General features: G+C 38.3%; 3 protein-coding genes across 3 annotated transcripts; 1 reads left to right on the top strand and 2 right to left on the bottom strand.

Moving 5' to 3' along the window:
• Nucleotides 1-917: 917 nt before the first annotated feature.
• Nucleotides 918-5,309, top strand: fastkd1 (FAST kinase domains 1; the record flags this gene model as incomplete). The annotated part of the gene is made up of 14 exons (XM_079562637.1): nucleotides 918-1,309; nucleotides 1,389-1,457; nucleotides 1,545-1,670; nucleotides 1,747-2,145; nucleotides 2,221-2,331; nucleotides 2,406-2,537; nucleotides 2,624-3,110; nucleotides 3,185-3,299; nucleotides 3,368-3,496; nucleotides 3,729-3,860; nucleotides 4,578-4,688; nucleotides 4,793-4,937; nucleotides 5,021-5,135; nucleotides 5,214-5,309. The coding sequence occupies exons 1-14, from the start codon at nucleotides 975-977 to the stop codon at nucleotides 5,307-5,309; spliced, it is 2,502 nt and encodes an 833-aa protein (XP_079418763.1). The 5' UTR covers nucleotides 918-974.
• Nucleotides 5,310-5,584: 275 nt separating this feature from the next.
• klhl41a (kelch-like family member 41a) lies at nucleotides 5,585-8,339 on the bottom strand (the record flags this gene model as incomplete). The annotated part of the gene is made up of 6 exons (XM_079563780.1): nucleotides 5,585-5,696; nucleotides 5,762-5,908; nucleotides 5,976-6,161; nucleotides 6,250-6,357; nucleotides 6,448-6,605; nucleotides 7,260-8,339. 6 exons carry the CDS (start codon nucleotides 8,337-8,339, stop codon nucleotides 5,585-5,587), a joined length of 1,791 nt encoding a protein of 596 aa, XP_079419906.1.
• Nucleotides 8,340-9,097: 758 nt separating this feature from the next.
• Nucleotides 9,098-12,039, bottom strand: bbs5 (Bardet-Biedl syndrome 5). The gene is made up of 12 exons (XM_079562722.1): nucleotides 11,956-12,039; nucleotides 11,646-11,728; nucleotides 11,475-11,540; nucleotides 11,186-11,235; nucleotides 10,951-11,078; nucleotides 10,745-10,880; nucleotides 10,544-10,639; nucleotides 10,379-10,441; nucleotides 10,170-10,304; nucleotides 9,997-10,080; nucleotides 9,877-9,900; nucleotides 9,098-9,300 (listed from the first exon to the last, which is right to left on the bottom strand). Exons 1-12 carry the CDS (start codon nucleotides 12,015-12,017, stop codon nucleotides 9,199-9,201), a joined length of 1,029 nt encoding a protein of 342 aa, XP_079418848.1. The 5' UTR covers nucleotides 12,018-12,039; the 3' UTR covers nucleotides 9,098-9,198.
• Nucleotides 12,040-12,509: the final 470 nt, after the last annotated feature.

The raw sequence follows: 12,509 nt of genomic DNA, 5'->3' as shown, positions 1-12,509 counted from the left end.
TGATATTTGCAAAAAGGGATTGGATTCTTAAATGATCTATATCTCCATACTGTGTCAATATCGTTTCTTAAATCACAATGAAATTTTTTTTCTAACTTTGAACAGAAACCAAATATAGAATGAATATTTTTTACAAACATAATTATTTGAAGATGCTGCCTGAAAATCCAAACTGCGGACAAAAAAAAAAACCCATACGGACGTGACATTTTGATTACGGAAGACGCTTGCAGCACTCACAGAGCACACATGCTAGGTACATTTGACTTTCATACATTTTACAAGTCAGTCATTGTGCCTTTCTTGTCGACATTTGCCAGGGTGTGTTTTCCGTTTTAAATCTTTATGTGCAGTAAATGGTTGTGACACCTTAGAGATTATTTTTCTGAGCACAAGTAAATGGAATTGTCTGAGGCTACCACATGTTTAGGTTATCCAACACTGGAGGGCTTTGAGTTTTTCTAAACATTCTACATTGTGAAATGTAAATGCTGACAAATATAATTCTCATTCGTCAAATGGAATTTGAAGTTTCAGCCAACAATACAAAATTTCGACATCTATTTTCAAAAGTTAATACGTTTTAAATCTAGAAATTGCTCACAGCAAGAAGGTCCCGGTTTCGATCCCCTTTCTGTAAGTTTGCATGTTCTCCCCCTAAGTTTCCAATATGTACAATAGGTTTCCCTCTGGGGCCAAGACTCCCCTGGAAATAGGATTCCTGATCTCAGTAGGACTTTCCTGGTTAAATTAAGATCAAATAATAATAATAATAGTAATGATAATGATAATAGTAATAATAAAAAGGTAACTGATCATTCATGTTGGGTAACTACATATGGCTAATGTGTTCCATGTCGAAGTACATTTGTCTGAACCCTGTTTGTCTTTAACATAGGTCCCACGACAACTTTGTCTGGAAGTCTGGAACAATGAACCTTTCAGTGTGTGCCTCAGCCTCACCTATTTGAGTGATGTTTCGTCTGCAGTGTGTGAATTCCTGCCTCAGAAGACTGCTTCACAGTGGGACAGTGAAGCAAGACCTGCTTCTGGAGCAGTTGCGTGTTTGTTGCAATGAAGACCATGTTTTTGATGTTGTAGGAAAGAATAAAGCTAAACTTACAGTTGATCATGTTTGCAAGGCTGTGGGGATCCTTTGGCAGTTTCAGAAAGAGAAACCAGAGATGCTCCGAACTGTGGATCTCATCAAGAGTCATCCACAGTTTTTAACACTGCGGGTTTTAGCAGAGAACAAAATTGTTCTAATGGACGATTTAATGTTGGTTGATACACTGTACAGTTTTCTCAGGTAAAAAAACAACTCCGTGTGCAATTTAAAGTATCATCTACAAAATATAGTTTGAGAATATTTTTTTGTCTTCCGGTAGATTAAATGTTGATCATCATGATTCCCTGATACAGCAGCTGGTGTGTGAAGCTTCGTTGCGTTTGGACAAGTAACGTATCAGTGACATTTAAGATTGACAAAAGAAACTTTCACCATATACTTTGTTAATGTTTCTTTGTGTTTGAACGTTTTTTAGGCTCCCAATGAAATCCCTTTCGAAATTTTCAGTCTGCCTCGGTAATCAGCATCTACACCACAGCCCTCTTATGGGGCAAATCACAAACATTTTGGCTCAAAATCTGTCATCTATTGATGATGCAAGGTCAGTTGTTAGTGGATGCATGTCGTATACATGTCTTTTTGGTTTTCTTCTCACCATTTTTCTTTGTGGATTTCAGGATTTTGACAACAATGATGATCAGTATGTGCTCCCTGGTGTCTCCATGGCTACGGGATGCTCTCATTGAAAAAGTAGATACTTTATTGGATACCATGGACCCGTTAAATTACAATAACGCGCGGAGGGTGGTTCAGTTTTTACGTACCATCAAGCACAACCACCGACCAATGATTGAGAAATGCAATAGAATCCTTCTGAGAAGCATATCTAGAATGGATGCAGAGGACATCAGCATCATATCGGGCCTTTATCAGTCGCTACAATTCAATAACTATGACTTCAAGCTCGCAGCAAAACAACAACTCACTGAACTAATCGATTCAAGCACTGACCCATTCTCCTTCACCAAACTGTTTGTGGCACTGTCTCCTTTAGCCGGTCCAGAGATAAGACAAGGGTAAGTAAAGCACTGTGTTATTTCTGTGAACACATACTATGCACAATCTTTCTTAAATCATAATTTCCATTTTAGGTTGGAGGATACTGTTCTCTTACTGGCGGATGAATTCAATGCACAACAGGCAGTGCTTATTGCTGAAGGATTAGAAGAGATTCAGAGCAGAAACCTCAGTCTTATGAACAAGTAATTTGATCTCTCAATTGAATATAAAATCTGCATTAATAAATGAATTAGAGAAATACTATGTCATTTTTCAGAATTGCTGCAGTAATCCAAAGAAACCTCCATGTCTACAGACCGATGGAAGTGGTCAGAATCACACAAGCACTTTTTCTGTTGCAGTACCAAAACCCTGAGCTCTACAGTAAACTAAGATCAATCTTGACCAAGTGAGTGTTTAATACAGTACATCTAACAAACCAGCTTCGGTATATATTAATATACCTATTAAATATGTATTGCTTTTTTTGTACAGCTTCTTACAGGGTAGTGTGTTGCCTTATGAAGTGGCCATGCTTGCCCGTGTCCTGTCATTGCTGCCTTCTCCTCGTGTGGATGAGAGCCTTATTGCACGAATAGAGGCTGTGGTGCCTCAGTGCAACCTCAATGACCTCAACAATATTTCAATCGCTGTTGCCAAATGGGTTCGCAATGATCCCTCATACCACCATCACACCCCCAGGAAGTACGTACGTCTACTGCAGGCCCTTAACCGCTATGGCCAGGAGAGAATCCAGACTGTAGATTGTCTCGACACGTTCCTCGAGGAGCTCAAACATGTGACTGGGGAATGGTTCGAGGAAATGTTAACTGAAGCTACAATGGTGACACTCGAGAGACTGATGTATCAAATAAACTGGGAAAATGTGCCAGAACTAAGCATGTTTCTCACCAGAATAAATCTCCTCAGCCCTCTGCTGATGGAGCACATCGCAAATGTTGTGGTTAAAGACATTGATAGAGTAAGTAAGCACATACATTGTCTTTTGTCTATTAACTGTAATGACAAACATTTTTTTCCCTGTCTTTTTTCAAGTTTCACTATTCTGCAACCTATGCAACATTGCTACCATTTTCTGTCCTAAATTATGATTCTGTCAAAGTAGAGGACATGTACGATGCATGTATTCAGCTTTTTACTCCAAATTTTGGTAAGAAAAATTGTGCAAATCAAATATTTTGTAATAACATTTTCACTAACGTATACAACTTTTTATAGGTATGTTTGACCCTCATCTGCTGGTTTTTTTGGGCCACACTTTGGCTCTGGCAAATTGTTTTCCTGAGGAACTTGTCAAGGAAATTTTCAGTATTGACTTTTTGGGAAAGCTAGATTCTCAGTTAGAAAGTAAGTTTTCTGTTTCTGTAAACGTGTTAAATAGAATTGTTATGTGCTGTCGATAGGCTAGTGGTGAAGGCTGTAGCTCTTATGGCAGAACTCTTGTTTTGAGTGACCTCAGTGTCGTGGGTTCTCCCCTGCGCTTCACCCTTTTTCGTCATGTGCTGTCCTGTACAATGAAACAAATGGGGCAAAAAAATACATAACTAACAATAGTTATCGCCTGCTGGTATCTCTGCAGTCCTTCCTGAAATCGTCAACATGCGTGTTCGACGGCGACTGATGGAGCTGAATCGAGCCGTGTGCCTGGAGTGTCCTGAGTATCAAGTTCCCTGGTTTCATGAGCGCTACTGTCTGCGGCTTAAAAAAAATGGTACAATATTTAAATGTAAAACTTGGATTACCAACCTTGTAGCCCTTCCTATTGAGTTATAGATAAACCTCATTTTAACCCCTTTACCAGGTGCATTTTCTCTAGTTCAGTCCAAATCTAAAAGCTTCTTGACAGCCTATAGGCCACTGTTTGAAATTTGAAAGCCAACACCGACAAAACTCATCAAAGCAAATCTTTCTCGTCCCTCGTCCCACTTTTATGACTTTTTTTATTCATTGCTTTTTTGTTGTGTTTCTTTTTTTCACTTTTATGTTGTGTTATTGTCACGTTTTCATATTTTCTTTCTCACCATTTTGTTGCTCTTCTGTTTTTGTCACTTTTCTATTGCTTTTTTTGGTCACTTTTTCATTGCATTGTATTCTCATGTTTGTGATGCTCTTTTGCTGCGTTTTCATCCTCGTTTTTGTCTCATTTTCTTTTTTTCAAGAAGCTTTTAGATTTGGGTAAATCAAAACTGGAGAGAATACCCTCGGTTCAGGCGGGGGTTGAGATGTTAAACAAAATGGGATTCTTCCAAAACAAATGTGTTCTAGGATTGTGCTCCTAAATATTTTCTTTCCCCCAAATTTGGTGTGTTAGCCATTGATAATCCATTGCAGTTGTTCTGATAGATTTCCCCGACTGTCACTTCCAGATGGCCCCAGTCAGCAGGAACACCAGTCCTTAAAATGTTTGTCTAAATGCCTTGTTTTCTAGGAAAGGGGACAGTCAGCAATGTGCAGCAGATTCATAAATTGCTGGGCGAAATTCTTGGTGGAATTAACTATGTGAGGACAGCTGTTGTCACTCCTTATTTCTATACAGTTGGTAAGTAACATATGATTTAACATTGTCTTACACTTGGCATCATTTGTGTCCCATGTTCATATATTATTAATGGTAAAAGTCAAACGATGCCATGTTGTCTGTAGATTTTGAGTGCATACTGGACAAGGAGTTGAAACCTCTGCCTTACACTGAACTAAGCTCCCTGCAGATTCCTGACAGAGGGCAGGTTCAGTGGGAAGCCGAGTCCAACTCAAACACAAGGGACGAGCTGCCCCCTGGTGCTCAGAGGTAGAAACACATTTGTAAATTTAAAAAAAATCTCGACCAGCATGTCTGCAGCAGGTTAAAGGTGTTTCTCTGTTATGCCTTAGAGTTGCTGTGGATTTTCATGACTCAAAATCCTTCTGTAAAAACTCTCATCACATGAAAGGAGAAGCCTTGATGCGGAAGAGGCATTTGGAAATTTTGGGATATTGTGTTGTTCAGGTAAGACCGTAGCATAAAAATGACTGTGTTGCATTACAGTCACACGAAAAGACACACTTGACATTATTGTCTTTACAGATTCCTCACTTTGAATGGAACTCTATGGAGCTTTCAACACCGGAGGCTTGGAAGAATTACTTAAAGAAAAAAATATTAGGGAAATGTTCTGAATAATGTTACATTTTGTTTGGAAAGAATCACATCGTGCTTTGTTGTTGAAAATATATTTTTTATCAAAGAGACCTACAGTTATACCTCTTTCATGACAAAAGGACTGTTAAATGTTTATCACTGCATATATTTATAAAGTAAATCATGAACAGATGTGCATAAGTCTTCAATTACTAAAAATAATGAAAAACAGTCTGTTACTTCTGGTGTTGCTGTAAATGCAGTCCTCAAAAAACGTGTGTACTGTACAAACAAGATAATATATTTTTTTCATAATTTTACATTTTTGGCATTTTGGCTGGATTCAAGTGCATTGACACACAGGATGCTCCAGACGCATAACGCATCTCTTTAATGAGACCACTCCACTGCTTCTTGTCCTCTTCATACCTAGGGATAAAGTGTTGGTCACTACATTGCATAAGCCCATTGACACTATTATAATCAACACTTACAGCCAAATATCTATCATTTCACTAGGAGTGCACTCTTTGTCCTCATTCACCACCATGGCGAAGCCTCCTACAGCGTACAGCAGCCCACTGCAGCTCACCAGGTTGACTGAACTCCGCTCCTGGGGGAAGTCCGGGAAGGGTGACCACCTGCACATCACATTGGTAAGTCATCTGTAGTGGATGTGAGTAATAAAAACCTTTTATAGGCACCTACTTGTTGGCTCCAAAATCGTAGGCTTCACACGCAGAATTGAGGCCTTCTTCATTGACTCCTCCTGCCACTATGATCTTCCCTTTGTGGATAACTGCTCCAAACATAGATCTTGGAGTTTTCATTGCAGCCAACTCTTTCCACTCTGCCTTCTTGTGGTTGTATGCAAACATCTTGTTGATTGTTTTACTTTAACAGTTTCGATAACACAATTCAGATATATAAAAATATGTTTTGTTAAATATAAAATATGATTTGTGTATTATGGTTTACTTACTTGTCATCTGTTTTTCCTCCCATACAGTAAACCAACCCATTCTCAGAGACAACACTGTGGCCGTGGATCTTCAAAGGTAACTTCTTTGACTCGCTCCACTTCATTATTCTAGCAATAAAAACAATGAGGGTCAGCTTACTCTCACACACTCTCACTCTAACACATGGACTGTTTTAAAATAAAAAGCACTAAACTTACTCCGTATCATAGCACATGACTGTGTCCTGCGACTCATCTGTCTGTAAGTCTTTACCAGCTACAGCAAAGATTAGGTTGTCCACATCTCCCAGAGCAAACAGACACCGTGGAGAAGACATTGGTGGTAAAGCAACCCACTGACAGCCAAGACTGTCCAACTGAAATCAAATTGAGTCAAAGTTATCAGGTAATTTAAAAATGAATGCAATTTCAAAAATCACTTTATTGCCTAGAAATACAAACAAAATCTTGAAGTTCACAATCGAATTTGCTTTCTCCATTTGTTTGAGATGTGGGGTTAAAAAGTAAAAGCAATATTTCCTCTGGGGCTGGGGGATATAAAAATAAGTTAGTGATCTGATCTTTGTGACAATCTGCTATTTTTGGAAGATCGTCATAATGTGATTCAGTGTTTATTGCAATGTAGCTCATCATACTCGGACACAGATTTCTCCCGGTGATCAGCTTTACTCTTGAGTGATGGGTCAATTTAGCCAATCAAGGTGTAGTGTGAACTTTCAGTAGTAGAAAATGGCTGTGATTAAAGCGAATATACTGAGATTAGGTTCACATGAATTTAAAAAATAAATAAAAAATCTAAATCGCAAAATTATATTTGGTATATCGCTCATCTCTACTTTCCACACCTGAAATGGACTTACAGCGTGAACAAAATGGATTATTAAAAATGTTCTGAGAGACATGGAAGTTAAATTTACAACTTAAACATTGACCAATTTGCCTGAAGGAACATGTTTATTCTGCATCTGTGTCATATGATAATAAAAAGGTTAGATAAATGAACACAATACCTGGTAGAAGTAGCACTGCAGTGGATTCTGTTTTTCTTCTTCATCCACAAAAAGTCCTCCTAGGATGTACAGGTTTCCCTTCTTTGTCACCAGGCTGACATGGTTTCGTGGGACCTGCTCAGACATTGCTGCCAGATAGCACTCATTCTCCTGTCCGTCATAGGCCACAGCCGCTGCGTCACTCACCATCAGCAACATGTCTTTAGCATACATGCCATACCTGCGGGTATCGTTTAAATAACCAGGCAGCTTCTCTTCCTCATTTCCATCAGGACTCTTCTTAACTTCAGGAAGCTTACCCGCAAAGGCCTCTTTGATGACTTTGATTTTTTTCTGTATCTCAGAATCAGACTTAAAGATTTCATCCTTCTCCACTTTTTCTTTGAAGAACTTTTCTGGTAGTAAACGGAAACGGATGCAGTCAAAGGCCTCACCCAAGCTTTTTGTCCGATTTGCTTTGTCTTTTTTAACCCATTTCATCAATATCTCGTACACTGCCTCTTCCTTTCCTATGTTAAGGGCATCTGCTCCAATTATTGCAAACAATTCATGTGGGGCAAGCTCGATGAATTCTGCTTCTTTGGACAAAAGCTCAAAGCGCTCAGCTATGTAGTCCCTTGCAGCCACTGCCAGTCTGGGGCAGCTGAGCATCAAGCCTAGTCTGTAGACAGCCAGGCAGTTTCTCTGTGACAGCTGCTTCTGAAGGTAGTTAATGCACACTGTGAACACAGAGGGGATCTGGAAGCGATTTGCCACTACCAAAATATCTTGAACGTTGCTCTCATTGATGTCAATCTCAGCTGAGTACATGTAGTTCACAATATTCTCCATAATACTAGGGTCCAGATTTTCCAGAACAGTCTCCTTTTCGTCTGGTTCCCCTCCATCCTCTGAAAAATAAAGTTCACGGAAATAAGGACTACACGCAGCTAGAATCAGCCGGTGGCAGGGGATGCTCCTGTCACCAATCTTAAGCACACAGTCTATCAGTTTGTTCTCATTCAGAAGCTCTTTCAGTCCATCTTGAAGCAATGTACTCTGGAATAGACGCAGATCTTCCTTCAAGCTCTGGGGATCCATCCTTTTTCAGGAGAAATGAGCAAAGTGAACCCACTGGACAGCCTGGTGAACACAGGACGATTGAGGCAGACAGGTCTGAAGGCACTTCAATATAACAGGCCCCTCTAAATATAGCCAACGACCCCAGTCCAGAAGAATTCACATTGGCTGAGTCTGAGAGCCATGACAGTCCACACAGCTGTCATAAAGTAAGAACAACTGCTAAGATTTGTCACCTTAGTGATTGAAAACAACATTGTTCTACGAGTTGCCAGGAATAGCCCATGTTCTTTCCATGACAAAAGCTGTATTAAAACAGGCAACGTTTCCTTTTTGCTTTCCAGCTAGTTTCAGTGTTCTTATATTCTGTTCTGTTTTTGACAAGTTCTGAGTCTGCAAATAAAGTTTGGTGAGTGGTATTTCCAAATGTGGCAAAAATGTGAAAGTATTTGATAAAATAATAATAATTTAACATGTAGTCTATTAAACATAAAATTGACCAAAAAATAAACATTGTCACAATCTAAAAGATCCCCAAAATATTTAACTGACTCATTGTACAATGATGATCAAGAAGAAACAAATAGTAAGTTGCCTCAGATAGTATTGACTTCACTCAGTGACTCCCACACTATGTTTATGACATACAGTCAGTCAGTGAGTCGATGTGCCCCACATAACTGGACCGAGAGAAAGCAAAGAGCACTCATATATATACAATATGTCATGAAAATTATATTTATTTATTTATTTACAACAAACTATACAAACTGTATACTTTCTAAACTTATACAGATAATTCAAAATACTTGAATGAAAATATAAAATGTATAACACTTATAGCTCACGTTCTACCAGCCCACATTACAGAAATGTTATTTTAGCCCATGACTTCCCACAGTCCCTGCAGTGTGAATCCATCCCGCAGCTTCTCAATGGCGAGGCCCAGGTCCTCTGAGAACACAGGCTCCCGGTCTTGTTGCTGTGGAAACCAAACGTTATAAGAAACAATCTTAGTGATCTGTGTTTACCAGAGGCGGGTGGTGCTCAGTTACAGTACATGTACTCGAGTAACTATACTTTTTAATGTCGTTTTATCACACTATACGTTTTACTTCTTCTGAGTGATATTATAATGAAGTAGCTGTACTCTAGCTTGGGTGAGATAATGAAAAAAAGCTACTGGCAAAAACTTCATAATGACAAATAAAAGTACATGTTGTTTGTTTATTTTATGTTTTGTTTCTCATAATTTATGTCACTACAGAAAATTTTTACGCTATAACAGTTACTCAGTTCTCAAGTAACATTTTCTTGAAGCACTTTTTCACTCTAATTATTTGGGACACTACTTTTACTTATACTTGAGTACAACTATTTCAAAGGTCTCTAACTAGAGGTAAAAAAAAGTTTGGCTACAACATTTAAGCCATACTGCGTAACACATGTATAATGTATGAGCGTTTGACGATAGTTTTAGTTCCTCGTGTGGCAGAGGGACATATAACCTTGATTGTTCCGCAGTGTGGCTTTAAATAGTAGTGGAATATGACAGTACCTTGTTGCTGTCGGCAAAGTAAGCCTGTAAAAAGAAAGATGCTTGAGATTATTAATCAGTGTATTATAAAAAAAAATAAAGTCTCATTATATCTCTTCGCTTTACTCCTGGCAGACTTACCGCAAAAGCGTCGGTCTGTTCATCAGGCTCAATCTCAACGTCGTCAAGAGGCTGTTCCACCGTGAGCCTTTCCAATGGCTGGGGCTGTAAAGTTTTTTACACAGTGTGATAACTAGATCTGCAACTCAAAACAATCAAACTGAGCCACAACATTTTGTCATTTTAATGCTTACCTTCTCTTCCATTTCATAATCGACCCCAAAAATAGGGTTTGCAGAAAAAACTTTATGTAAGGAGTTTATCTCTTTTAAAGCATCTTGGAGCTTCTCAACTGGATCAATTTTAAAGCCAAGCACGTAGCCGCCGCTCTAAAACCAATGATTAGTGTTAGTTAAGTATAACCAAAATCAGATAGATCTCAGTAGTAATGTTTAACACTTGCCTGTCTTGAACTCTCAATCACTAGAGCCAGACCAAACTTAGAGTCTCTTATTCTGATAGACCACTGAAGAAAGAGACACATATTATGAATTGCGACATCTTGACAATTTGTTTGCTTCTAGAAAGATAAAAAAATGTAAAAAAAAAATAATAATAATAATCTTACAATCTGCAGATATGGGATGCTGACGTTAAAACTCTCGTTCATGTTTGCATGCCAGACAATACGAACATTGGTAATGAAAAATGTTCCAAGATTTCCCTAAAAAAAAAAGGCAAATTACATAACAAATCATTTGTGTTTACAACAAACATTTTCTCTTCCTTTCATGTTAAGGTCCTGCATGGTTTATATCGTGTGCATTACCTGGTCACAGGACAGATTCCAGACTCCATTGATTTTGTCATACACTTGCTCACGAGGCAGAAGCCTCAACTGCTTGTTTTGAATAAGAGCAGCTCGCAGTTTCAAGTCTCTGTACATTTTAGACGTCTCATATGCCCTGAAATAAAAAACATCTTCAATTTTAGTTGTCTTCCGTGTAGTTTGCCTTTAGCACTGCTCCGCTTTACCTGTGCACTGCAATGACAGAAGTGAAAAGACGTGGGCTACCAGGGACCACATTTGTGAATATAAACTCAAATCTTGTGTTGTTTGACTTTGTCAAAATATACAAAGCTTCGGTCTGACCTCGTAATTTCTAAAAACAAAGTAAACAATCTTTCACTTTGACTTGTATGCAAACAGCACAGATAAATAATAAATAAATGAATACATTTTTAAATTAAAGTAACAAATTGGCCTTACAGAGTTTGCGGTCCGTGTTGTAATGTTTATGATGGAGTTGTAACCCACAGCTGCAAAATGATCCACACAATTAATTACTGACATAATAATGATTGTAATGAGCGCTTTAGTAATAACGTTAAAGAAGAAAAAATGTCTCTCATGTCTGAGGAAGGGCTCAGGCCCGAAACGTTACACGGTGTAAGTCATCATTAAATAACTTTTCTGGGAGCTACTTAGTTGTGCGGACTTTTTTCTTTTTCCGCTTTAGTAATAACAACTTAAATAAGGTCAAATGTGAAATACATACACAAGTTGACTCTTGGTAGAGCCAGGGAATGCCAGATGATTCTCAAATTTGTCACTAACAGTCGACCTGCAAGAATAAGGATCAAGTAATAGGCCCATCTGTATCTGCATAATAATAATAATAATCATAATAAAGCCTTAAGTTGCTCATGTTGACTATTAGCTAATGCACCTCGATCCCCGTTGTTGCCTTTGGTGTCTTCGATGGAGTCCAGGCAATCTATCATTACTTCTCCTGGGCGGGTTTTCATCTGTCTGTAAAAGAGAAAATCAAGCAAACACCTTTTGATTTCACAAATGGTTTATTATGCAAACGTCCACATAACACGCAGAATGCTTTAAGAAAAAAAATGCAATTTACAAATGAAACACTTCATCCATCATTTAACTTCGTTTTAATGGTACTATGTAACATCTTAGGTTAGCATAAACGATTATTAGCTTGTCCAATAGACACCTAATGTTAGGATTTGTTGACTTACTGTGCTGTTATATCAAACCTAACATCCCTGTCCTCCCAGAGTGCATCTAGGACTGACGACATAGTTGTGAGCTTTTGTTTTTCTCTTTAGTCAACAAATCGCGGAAACCAAATGCTATGGTTCGCGCTGCTAATCTGCAAAAGCCGAGCTAGCGTCACAGTCACTATGGAAACAGACGGCAAGCGAGAGGGACAAAACACTGCGGCATGTGAACGCGCTCATGCAATGGTTAATTTAATAGAAATGACATGATATAAATTGTTACTTTAACTTTTAAACGGTGTAGAAGAAACCGAAACGTTGACATCAGACTTATTTAATGTTTTATTTTTATAAAAAACATGTATTACACGCCAAGGGAAAACTGGTAAAAATAAAAATAAAATCAGTGCAGAGAGCTGCTAGTTATACTCATCAGACTTATATTTTCACATCAGAGCTTTCATTTCATTATAAATATATTCATAAACAATTTAACACAATGTTAAGTGTCAGTAAATGGAAAATGTTGATGAATAAAGACCGAAACAGATGACAATGTCACACATAGGCTA

Source organism: Gobius niger, assembly GCF_951799975.1.
Source record: "Gobius niger genome assembly, chromosome: 9".
Lineage (NCBI taxonomy): Eukaryota > Metazoa > Chordata > Actinopteri > Gobiiformes > Gobiidae > Gobius > Gobius niger.
The sequence above is the reverse complement of the archived record's forward strand: the minus strand, read 5'-3'. Positions and strand labels throughout refer to the sequence as shown.